We start from the raw sequence: 12,744 nt of genomic DNA on the forward strand, positions 1-12,744 counted from the left end.
TTATTCCACAATAATATAACATATAACAATTATTACATTTAATTTTCAAAATTAACATATCGTTTTCATGTATGCTCAACAAGCAAACATATCGACGGGGTGGTCTAGGAGACCATTAATTCTACGTATATTTTGTTTAATTTCAAATGTATTTTAGTTTACTATTATGAAAATTATGTTTTATGTACTTTAATTTTTAATTAATATATATATATATATATATATATATATATATATATATAATATTAGGCTTATTTTAATCGTCTTGATGAGATCTTTCAAATGGTATAATTTATTTTTAATTATTCGAATTTTATGTTTATGTATTTAATAAAATATGTAAATTCATAAAAATAAAATAATGATACAAAAGGAATTAATAAAAAAGACCAGGGGCAAAAGTGGAATGCAATGACTTACACCATTTTGGCGTAAATTAGCTACAGCGCAGCGCCAAATATGGCGGTGCACTGTAGCTTCACGCCAAAATGGCGCCTCATTGGAGAAAAATCCGGTGCCAAATTGGGCGCCATTTTGGTGTTGGTGGCCAAAATGGCGTGCGGTTGGAGTTGGCCTTAGGGGTGGGGAGTTATATGGTGCATTTTTTTTGGGTATGTTGTGCATTTTTGGTATATTTTTGCATTTCACTGTTATGCATTTCCCTAACACTATTGGTGCATTTTGTTAACAGTATTGGTGCATTTTTCAAGCAAATGCAAGGGAAGGCGCGGCTGCATATGTATGTATATATGAGACCTTTCAAGTGAGAACGCCTAGCCCAGGAGAGAAATCATAACCACTCACAACCATCCACGTGTCCAGATCTAACGAATCAGAAACGCGATGACATTTACGTAAATAATTGAACATCCAAGTGCAAGTAATAGTTTCATATAGTTCACCCAAGTGCAAGTAAAATGTATTACAAGTGCAAGTAAAATGTACACTGAGCATCAATATGAAATGCACAAAATGTTATCATTAGTTGCACCAAACGTTATCATTAGGTGCACGAATGTTAACAAGGTAAATTACTTGCACTTGTAAGTGATTTTACTTGCAATTTTTACCTGCAAATTTGTACCAATTACTTACACTTATAACACATTTTACTTGCACAAAAGTTTGAGTTATTTACGAAAATGTCACTGCGATGTTTTCTAAAATTACAGCTGATTCTTTGAATCTAGACACGTGGACAGCTGTGATTGGATTTTAGTTCTCTCCTAGGCTTCCGTTCTCACCTGAGTGTGCCCTTATATGTGTGTGTGTGTGCGCGCGCACGCGAGCTCTTCTATTTGCTCATGGGCATAGCTAGACTAGATATTGAAATAAGTAGTGTCCGATTTATTTAATTTTATACTCCTTCTGTCCCCTTATATGTGTCTGGTTCGGTTAACGAGATTTGACTGAAGTCATTTTTAATTCAATTTTTCATAATATTAAGTTTAGTATTTTTATACAAAATCTATATATTTTGAAACTACATTAAAAGTACTATTAAACACAAAAACAAAATCAAATTTAAAAATAAGTAAATAATACAAAAGAAAATAAACAGAGAAGAAAGAGTTGGTTTGACCAATGAATAGTAAGTAGGACACATAAAATGGGACCGAGAGAGTATTATATAATAAAATACTAACTATCAATATTTATCATTCTCATTATATTTTTTTTCAAGATTTAATTAAAATTAAAAATAAAATTGATGTGATATTAAAATTTTTAAAATTTAGAATACATATATATTAAAGAAATTTGGAGAAAATTGTGGTTTTAATAGATTAATGTTTAGGAATAATTTTTTGTCGATTTTATTGATACTAGCCAATTGTATTAGCGTTAGTAGGCCCCTCAACTACTTTTGTTGTGAATCACAACCTTTTTTCAAATTCTACCAGAAGAAGATCAGTAAAAAAAGACTAGCTGAAATTGAAGTAGAAACGAATTGGAAGGATCTGTGTCGGAAGAAGATGGACGACAACGTCGACAAGAATCTTAGAATCCTACAAGATTAAACACGTGTATTTCCACTACATACCACGTGTTAAGAAGACCAGTCTATGTTTTTTTAAGCTAAAAGAAATATATCAACCTCGAAAAGAGTTCATACTATAGGAGGAAAGATATAAAAAAACGGCTAGACACATGTTATGTTGTCTGACACCTACTGGTCTATAAAGAGGACAAAATGGTAATATGTAGAGAGATATTTCTGAACATAAGTGTGTTTATACACTGATACAGAAACGATCTTTATCATATGGTTCATGGCAACGCAAATCAAGGATTTGGCAGCAAATTTTTGGGGATTTTGGTAGTTTTTGGATGGTTACCATTTGCTAAGTGACAATGGGAAATTTTAAATTTCAAGTTGGCGCACAACGTCTATTAAAGAATGATCCCTTGCTTAGAATAATGGGATTGCTAGCTGATTGATTGAATTACTTCTTAATTATTTGATAGAGAAACTCTTCATAGCTTTATCAAGTATTCTAAGTAAAACAGAATCATTCTAATTAAAGTCCAACCTCAACCTCAACCATCTTTTCTTGCTGAAAGGAGATGGAAGATTATATGAGCAAGGCACCTCTGTGGCTAACCCTTGACGAAAGATTGATAAGGCAATGAAGACTATGTTGACGAAGAAATCGTGACTCCAGGGAATGTCACGGGTGGAAACAAGTAGCAGTATTTGGAAAAAAAAAAAAAAAAAAAAGGTTTCATTCACTTTATTCTATAACAATATATAGTGAAATGTCTCATAGTGTAACACCCCGAAATTTTTAAACTTTTGAAACTTATATAATAACGGTAATTTCTCATTAAATCCCAAAATCAAGCATAAGAGTATGGGGTGCTATGCCACACCTGAGCTAGAGAACTCAGGTGCACAAGCTATCTAACTAAAATCCTCAAATAATGTCAATACATAATCATGGCACGCAGGCCGAAAGGGAACTAGCTACTCTACGCCTCGGATCTCTAGCGCACTCTGGGATCTACTCATCTGTGCCTGAAAACCAAATATATCTATTCAGCGAGAGATGCTGGTAACCCACTCCAACGCGTTGAAATAAAATATAGGTATATATATATATATATAGGAAAACCATTTTGAAGCAGGAAGATATATACTTAGGAGAATCTAGTTTTAAAATCAGGAATAGACTCAGCAAGTAGGGATAAGCACATCAAACAATGATAAACAGTTAAGTAGAGATAACATCATAAGGGATACGCATCTAAGGTCACAGTTCACTTTTCAATTCAAACACATGATTATTCAATCATCATTCAATTCACAAAATCGTTGATGGCACCACGAGACCAATCGCATGCCCCGAACTTGAGGGTTAATGCTTGTAGCATTAACACGACCCCGCAGCACCCTACCTCAGTACCGTGGTACGAGGGGAGTTGATCGCAACCAACCCTTTGAGAACCGCTGACGAACTCAACATCGGATCACGATCCAACACACCGCTGACGCGCCCAGTCGGTGGACCGCGATCCCCTTTACAAGGGGGGACTTACGACCCTACACACCGTTGATGCGCACAATCGGTGGACCGTAGCGGATCAAGCCCGACACACCGCTGAGCTAAACTCAGTCGATGGGCGAAGATCCTCGGAGACTACGGCCCTACATACCGAGGTCCCATCACTCGGTGGATCGCAGCCAGCCGTAGCCCTACACACCGCCTGATTGCTCAGGTTGGTGGATCCATAGCCTTCCTCGGCTTGTTGGCCCTACACACCGCCTGGCGCGTCCAGGTCGGTGGGTCATATCACCGAGGCCCATGTGGACCTTCAGTCCTATATATAATCTTTATATACCTGACCGGTCTCTACCAGCCTAGTTAACAGTTAGGATGGTTCTCAGCCCATTCAACTGCCCGTATAGTGGACCTCAGTCCTATATAATATTTATATACCTGACCGATCTTAACCGGCCTGGTTAATAGTTGGGCGCAAATTATGCCGTGGAAACGTGCTCACCATGCTTGGTGAACACGCTTCCAAACGACGTCGTTTTTGGCGTCGTTTTTAAAAAAAAAAAAAAAAAAAAAAAAAAAAAAAAAAAAACATTGTTCTATTAACGGCGTTAGGAAGGCAGTTATGATCAGACAACTCTTTGCGTTTGATTCTTTCCTATTCGCAAATCTCTGAAGGCAATTGTGATCCGACATTCGCGATTCTTTCCTATTCGCGATGGAGGAGACGACGGTTCGAGGAGAAGATTCAACCGATATGATTTCTGCGATTCCAGGTTGCGTTCGATTTTATGCGTTTGATTTCGTTTGATTTATGAGATCATGGATTGTTGAAGATTTAGTTATTTTTATTGGTATTTTTTCAGTATCTATGCAGTTTGAATGTTCATAATGGTCGTAAATGTGTATTAGTTCCATGTTTCTGTTATGAATTTTACATAATGCAATTATGTATTTTCTGTTACAGAGTTATGAATTTTGATACTCTGTTCATGCATGTGATATGAATATTCATAATGTAATAGTACTATGTCCATAACATATTAACTGGTATGTTACACTGCTTGCATATACTCAGTGAATGAAGATTGTGTTGGTGATTCAATAAGCAATGATCAAGCAGAGTTAAACATTGACATTGATAGCTCGTCTTCAAGTCCAGGTTCTTTTTATTAGTTGGTGTATCATGAATGTTGTTTCTGGTAGGTGTAGGTACTGATTCATGGTGATTATATGCAAATTGAATGTTGTGATTGGTATTAATAATTTGTTCACGTTATGAATTTACAGTTTTGAGGTTATGAATTTTCCGTTATGTTATTATGAATTTTCTATATGAGATTATGAATTTTCCATATGAGGTTATGAATTTTATGTTATGAGTTTATGCATTTCATGCCATGAGTATCTATGCAACTTTGAATGCTCATAATGTCACAAATGTTATTGATACCCGGTCTTTGTTATGAACTTTCTTATATGATGTTATGAATTTTATTCTTTGTGATTATGAATGTTCTCACATGAGATTATGAATTCTATAGTGTAGCATATTATATTCATTATAGGTGAAATCCACATTCATATTTTAGTAGTTGGTATAGGTGTGGTTATATTTTTGTTGCAATTGCAGTTGATGAAGACTTGGTGGGTGTTGTAGTAAGAAATGTTGACGAAGCTTTTGAGTTATATAATGGATATGCATACAGAGTTGGTTTTAGTGTGAGGAAAGGCCAACAACGTTATAAGGCATCTACTAAGTCAATTCAGATGAAGAGGTTCTTCTGTGTTAAGGCTGGGTATAAGCAGAAACCAAACAGTGGTGTTAAGCTTTATTCAAAGATTGATATGAGGACTGGATGTGGTGCATTTGTTCAATTTGATGTGGGGGGTGATGGGATGTGGACAGTTACAAAACACTTGAAAGAGCACAATCACGAGTTATGTTCATTTGGCAAGAGTCATCTGCTTCGGTCGCATAGAAGAGTGGGAAACAATCAGCTTGAATATTTAAAAGACATGAAGAGTAGTGGTGTTGCATTGGCGGATGGTATGAGGTTTTTGAAACATCAGTCAGGGGGTTCTCCATTGGTTGGCTTTACCAACCGCGATGCTTATAATTCGATGGCTTCTGTGAGTTTGAAGTGTTTGGATGGATCTGATTCCAATTCTTTGATTGAGATATTCAGGAGGAGGCAATCTAATGAGGCTGATTTCTTTTTTGATTTCGAAGTTGATTTGGATGGAAGATTGTGTAGTTTTTTTTGGAGGGATGGTCAAATGAGAAGGGATTATGAGGTGTTTGGTGATCTGTTAGTGCATGATACAACATACCGCACTAACAAATATGATATGATTTGTGGTCCTTTTGTAGGGATGAACCATCATTGCATGAATGTAATGTTTGGTTGTGGTTTTTTGATGAATGAGAGGATAGAGTCATTTGCGTGGTTGTTTAGAGTGTTTTTAAGATCCATGGATGGCAAGTGTCCACAGACTATCATGACGGATCAATGTTCAGCTATGGCTGCTGGCATTTCCATGGTGTTTCCTACATCACGCCACCGTCTTTGCATATGGCATATTGGTGAGAATTCGAAGAAGCATATCAAGGCGTTGAGGAATCATAAGGATTTTCTGGATATGTTCAATTGTGTGTTGAAATACACCGAGACTGAAGCTGAATTTGAGGTTTACTGGACAAGGTATGTTATTATGAATTTACATTATATAATTCTGAATTTTCTGTTATGTCATTATGGATTTTCTGTTATGTCATTATGTATTTTCTGTTATATGATTTATGAATTTTTTAATATGAGATTATGAATTCACAGTTATACAATTCTGGATTTTATGTTATGTCATTATGTATTTTCTGTTATGTCATTATGTATTTTGTGTTATATGATTATGAACTTTGTAATATGAGATAATGAATTCACAGTATACAATTATGTATTTTCTGTTATGTCATTATGTATTTTCTGTTATATGATTATGAACTTTCTAATATGAGATTATGAATTTTCAGAATATGAGTAATAAACATGTGTTTTAACCTTTTCAGGATGGTTACAAAATATAGTTGTCATAAGAATACATGGCTAGAGAAGCTTTATGACTGTAGGGAGAAGTGGTGTCCAGCGTTCAACAAGGATTATTTCTCCGGGGGTATTTTATCTTCGCAAAGGAGTGAAAGCACAAATCATGCAATTTCTAGGAGGCTGTCCAAGACTGCTGGTTTATGTGATTTTTATTCATCCTTTGTGAGTGTTATATCTGAATGGAGAAGTAAGGAAAATGGCGAGGATTTCCGGTGTTCTCAAGGAGTACCCGCCATGATGATGGATCATGTGAAACTCCTTTCACATGCTAGAGAGGTTTATACAATTGAGATTTATTTTTTGTTCGAGGAACAATTTATGAAAGGTAGCTCTTGTTATCAAGAAATGGTGTTGAACGATGGTTGTAAGTGCAAGTATCACGTGTGGCGACCAGACATAGATATCATAAGGCATGAAGTAACCTTTAAGGCAATCAATTTGGATATATGCTGTAGTTGCAAGCTGTTTTCAGAATTGGGAATACTTTGCTGTCACTGCTTACGTATACTTCATGTGCACTGTGTTTCCAGTATTCCCGATAAATACATTCTAAAAAGATGGACTAAAAAGGTTGTTGAGGGTAGAAACGTGGACATTGCATCTGTGTTTTATAATGGTGGTGTCCCTTCTTCAATTTGGGCTGTTGAGATTAGTAGGAAATTTCAAAGGCTTATTGTTTCTAGCCAAGATAACAGTGTTGCTAGACAATTCTGTGATGAAGCCGTTGAGAATGCAAGGAAAAACATTGAAGCTGAGATTGGGGATGTGAACACTGAGGAGGGTGCTGTGTCTTCGTCAAGTGGTATTGTCCAAGACCCCTCAAGCCGGAGGGGTAAAGGTGTGAGAAATAAAAGGAGTAGTAGTGTTATTGAGAAGAAGTACAATGCAGCAAGGGGAAGAAAGAGTGCTGCAAACAAGCTTGCTTCAATTACAAAGGGCTCTGTCCAATCATTGGTCTTGGAAAATATTTCAGAGATTGCTCGTGATGGATATCTTGTACATCCAAGCACCGGGGGTTCACAATTTGTTCATTTTAATAAGAATGTAGACCACGATGTAGCTATAGATTGAGATCGTGTTAACAGTATGTACTTATGAATTTTATGATTTTTAGATATAGGATGAGAATTATGTGTCAAATTATGAATTTTCCTTTACCAGTTTATGAACTTTCATTTACCAGTTTATGAACTTTCCTTTACCAGTTTATGAATTTTCCTCTATGTGATTATGAATTTACAGTATGTTCTTATGAATTTTATGTCTCAGATTATGAATCTTCCTTTATCTGATTATGAATTTTCCTTTATGTGATTATGAATTTTCCTATATGTGATTATGAATTTAGAGTATGTGCTTATGAATTTTATGCTATTAAGATTTTATGAGAATTATGTCTCAGATTATGAATTTTCCTTTATTTGATTATGAATGTTACTTTATGTGATTATGAATTTTCTTTGTTGTCATTATGAATGTTATTTTAATGTTATGTAATAATGAATTTCAGTTATAGCTAACACGTATACATTCATAATCTCATAAAAGAAAGTTCATAGTTGCATAATAGAAAATTCATAATATGGTAGTTGAAAATTCATAAACTCTACATGATCCACATGTTATCTGAACTAAGAGCAATAGATTGTATATTCATAGGTGCAAAATATCTGTGCACATTACAAAATGAGAGATTCACAATCTAGGGTACCAACAGTCAAGATTTGCTTCATGTTCACAACATATTCAAACACCAAAAAGCGGTATAGTTTCATTTCTTTTTTGAAAGATCCTTGGCTGCCTTCATAACTCGCAATCTTTCAGTGTTCCTACCCCATGTGATAATGTTTGATGCGTATTTAGCTCTAAGCTCCCAAATGAAGTCAGCCTTCAAAAAAAAAAAAAGATGTTAAAAAACAAAAAAAAAAAAAACAAATCTAAGTTGAAATTAATATATCTTATACTCTTACATTTACATGGGTGCCTATCTTGAATCCACTGTCCCAATCTTGAACATTCCCCTTGTAGGACTCCATGTGTCGCATGACATATATGCCACAATCAATGACATTGTCAAGCTCCTTCCAAGGAATGGCCAAGTATGATACAGGAAGGTTTTGTATCTTACGGAGTAGGGGGGATTTTTCTGCAGTCAAGTACTCTTTCAAAGCATTCATCTGGACAAAAATGAAACTAGTGTGATAATGATTCACATGAAATGTATAACAAACGTTTGAAAGGTCAAGTTTAAGGTTAAGTTACCAGTAGATTTGGGCAATCTTCATACTTGTCAGCTTCAGTAACACCCTTAGGCAACATCTTGTTGTCAATGATTTCAACACTTTTTTGAGATGGTGTTGATGCAGACAACAAAGTAGTGTTCGTGTCGAAGCACGGGGAAAAATAGCTAACATCAAAAGAAGAAGTAGTTAGAATAGAGAAGAAATATGTAATTAATGAATAAATGTTGAAGGTGGGTAATTATAAATTACCAAATCAGCATCATTGACATCAAGATTTTCAAATTTTGAAATCTCATACTGTAATCGCTCATTGAAATTATCCTTCCGCTTTTGAAGCGGAAGATTCTTCATCCACTGTTCAGATGGGTCGAGTTGAAGCTAAGGGGAAAAAAATACGTATCAATGATAAGTTGTGCAATATGTAATGGCAGTCATACGTAATTCATGATATCATAACATAAAATCCATAATATTACAAAGAAAATACATAACAACAAAACAGAAAATTCATAATATCAAAGTTGTAATTTCATAACTCACAATAGAAAATTCATAATGCCATATGGGAAAATTCATAATCTCACGTTAGAAAGTTCATAATATCAAAAATGTAACTTCATAAACTCACAATAGAAAATTCATAATATGATATGAGAAAATTCATAATCACACACAGAAAATACTTAAAATCCATAATATTACAAAGAAAATACATAACCACAGAACAGAAAATTCATAATATCAAAGTTGTAATTTCATAACTCACAAATAGAAAATTCATAATGCCATATGGGAAAATTCATAATCTCACACAGAAAATACATAATCTCACATCAGAAAGTTCATAATATCAAAAATGTATCTTTATAAACTCACAATAGAAAATTCATAATCACAAACAGAAAATACATATTTACATGACATAAAATACAGAATGGTTTAACATGAAATTCAGAAGTGAGCAGAGTAAAAATTGTTGTTATTAGCTTACATGTACCAACGTGCTAAAATAGATGCATTTTGGCTTCCCCAACGCCCGTTTTGTGTTGAGGAGTGTAAGCCTCAACACCCATACATCTATGAATGTGTTAAAAATTTCACCGCTGCGGAGGGTGTGGAAATCTCCTCTTGTCATTGAGAAATCATCAAGATAAACAGAGTTTCACTACATGAACAAAAAATTTTGATAAATAGGTAAATAAATTAACATATGGTTATAAATGTGAAATATTCATGAAAATAAAAAGTTTTCTAAATGGTTAGAGTCAAACATACTCCACTGGATGATCCGTAGAAGCATCCATGAAGGCGTAGTTTGATACGGCCCTCTCGGTCACACTGGCATTATGGTCAAATGGCACATTCTTTGTCCAAAAAGGTGACCTCAAGTTTAACGGGATGTTTTTTGTATTTCCGGACTGGTCTCTTTCGCTTGGTGACATCCTCGACATCAGATTCACTGTCCAGAAATGCACTGTAAACACACGAAGCTAGTTAATATCATCATAGTTGCACAATTTCAGGTCAGAAAGTTCATAACTGCAGTACAGAAAATTCATAAATACAGAATAGAAAATACATAATTGCATATCAGAAAGTTCATAATATCAAAACTGTAATTTAATACTCATAATAGAAAACTCATAATCTCATATGTGAAAATTAATAATATTTCAGAAGAAAAGTCATAATATAATATCAGAAAGTTCATAACACAATTTCATATTCTAATTAGTTTACCTATCAATATCGTCGAGGGTAGCAGGTAGTGTAGCAGCAGGCGTAGAAGTATTAGCAGCATCAGGGACATCTCTGGCGAATGGAACCTTGATCAATGGAGTTATTTCTCGTCTTTCAGAACTTGATGTAGCAGGGGTAGCAGTATATGTTTCAGAAGATGAAGCAGTAGGGGTAGCAGCAGTGGTAGGAACATGTGTAGGAGCAGGGAAAGCAGCAGGGGAAGAAACAGCCGTAGCACCATGCGTAGCAGCAGGGGTTGTAGCAGGGATAGCGGTAGGAGTAGTAGAGAGTGTAGCAGCATCAGCAGCACCAGGAGTGTCTTTCACAATGTTCTCAACAAGGGCATCCAATTCATCGTCATCCATTGCACTTTGCTCACGTGGTTCATCAACCAATGGTGCCGGGGTATAAGAAATCCCTAAATCAAATGAGGGAGGGTCAATCTCCATTTGCCGATTGGTCTTTTGGAAGGCTTCAACCAAGGCATCAACAGCCTTTGTGAAAGACTCTTGGCCAAAGAAGATGTCGTCAAGTTGAGAAGAGGTTTGGAGATGGTGGTCTTTCTATCGTGCTTGCAACGCCAATCATGGTGGAAATCCCAGAAAATGCAGCCTTCATAACATCCACTGGGGCGTTTTGTTTGCCAACTTCAGCCATAGCCTCACCGAATTCCAAGACATCAGCAGCAAGGCGTTGTAGAACCCGTGTGACCCTATCAAACACTAGATGGCGGCACAGAGATGGTTGGGACTGGTTGGGCGGAAGTAGAAGCGATACAATCAGCAGTAGGCTTTGCAATACGAGGGATAACTTTCCCTTTACCATATCCGCCCGACCTTTTCTCAGCGGAAACCCTTTGCCGTGCAAGTTTATTTGTCCATGCAGTAATGCTTGGATATGTTCTTTTGAACGCTCATTCCTTTGAATTGGACCCGATCAAAGTAGAATAGCTACAATGTTGAAGAAAAAGGTAAAATAAAAAGTTATAATCACAAAAATTCATAATTACACTACAGAAATTCATAATATCATAATAGAAAATTCATAATCATATGAACATTATATTCAACTATCGTATTATGGATTTTATGTTATGCAATTATGAACTTTCTATTATGAGATTCATTATTGCATAATATTAAAAGAACATTCATAATGACAACAAGGAAAATTCATAATTACATAAAGGAACATTCATAATCAAATAAAGGAAAATTCATAACCTGACAAATACAATTCTCACAAAATCTAAATAGCATAAAATTCATAAGTACATACTGTAAATTCATAATCACATACAGGAAAATTCATAAGCACATAAAGGAAATTCATAAGCACATAAAGGAAATTCATAATATGACACATATAATTCTCATAAAATCTAACACATAAGATTCATAAGTACATACTCTAAATTCATAATCACATAGAGGAAGATGCATAATGACATAAAGGAAAATTCATAATCATATAGAGGAAAATTCTTAATCACATAGAGAAAAATTCATAATCACATAGAAGAAAATTCATAATCTAACACATATAATTTACAATCTGAATATCATAAGATTCATAAGTGGAGCTAGACCTTACCAATATGAATGTCATTGGTCCAGTAAAGAAGCTATTACTTTTCTTCCTGTACTGCTCGATGGACTTGATCAGAGAGTTGTAGGTGTAGCCACACCAGTTGTACTCCTTTATCTCATCAACATTAATCAAGGAGTTGAGGATTCTGTTGTTGCAGTAGCGTGTCTGAAATCCCCTCATCATGCACGAAACAGTCAAGACCATGAAGTCTCTCTTAAAGTCATCTCCAGAATCTCCCCTTTGAACTATGACATCTCCCATCTGGGTAGTGATTGGGGAACCAAGCTTAATATTCCACCTTTCCCTCCAGCTTTCAAGAGAGCCTGTATTCCGTGTCCCTGTTCATCATATTTTGGGGCCTCAAACCTTCTTTTCTCCTCTTGGAATGCAAGAGTGTACTCAACGTCTTCTTCATCAACTGTGAGCTTGTCGTTCTCCAACTTGAAATGTGTTTGAAAACCTCAAAGTTGCTATCAAATACTGGACTAATTGTGACTCATTTGCACACAATTGAAGGTCCAACAGGGCTCCAAAACCAATATCACGGACAGATTGTTTTTTGTT

General features: G+C 35.4%; 1 protein-coding gene across 1 annotated transcript; it reads left to right on the forward strand.

Annotated features, from left to right (window-relative positions):
* The first annotated feature begins 4,218 nt into the window (after positions 1–4,218).
* LOC109157592 (protein FAR-RED IMPAIRED RESPONSE 1-like) lies at positions 4,219–7,678 on the forward strand. The gene is made up of 6 exons (XM_019305447.1): positions 4,219–4,276; positions 4,579–4,662; positions 5,134–5,732; positions 6,105–6,205; positions 6,571–6,883; positions 6,977–7,678. Exons 1-6 carry the CDS (start codon positions 4,219–4,221, stop codon positions 7,676–7,678), a joined length of 1,857 nt encoding a protein of 618 aa, XP_019160992.1.
* Positions 7,679–12,744: the final 5,066 nt, after the last annotated feature.

Source organism: Ipomoea nil, unplaced genomic scaffold (assembly GCF_001879475.1).
Source record: "Ipomoea nil cultivar Tokyo-kokei standard unplaced genomic scaffold, Asagao_1.1 scaffold2791, whole genome shotgun sequence".
Classification (NCBI taxonomy): Eukaryota; Viridiplantae; Streptophyta; class Magnoliopsida; order Solanales; family Convolvulaceae; genus Ipomoea; species Ipomoea nil.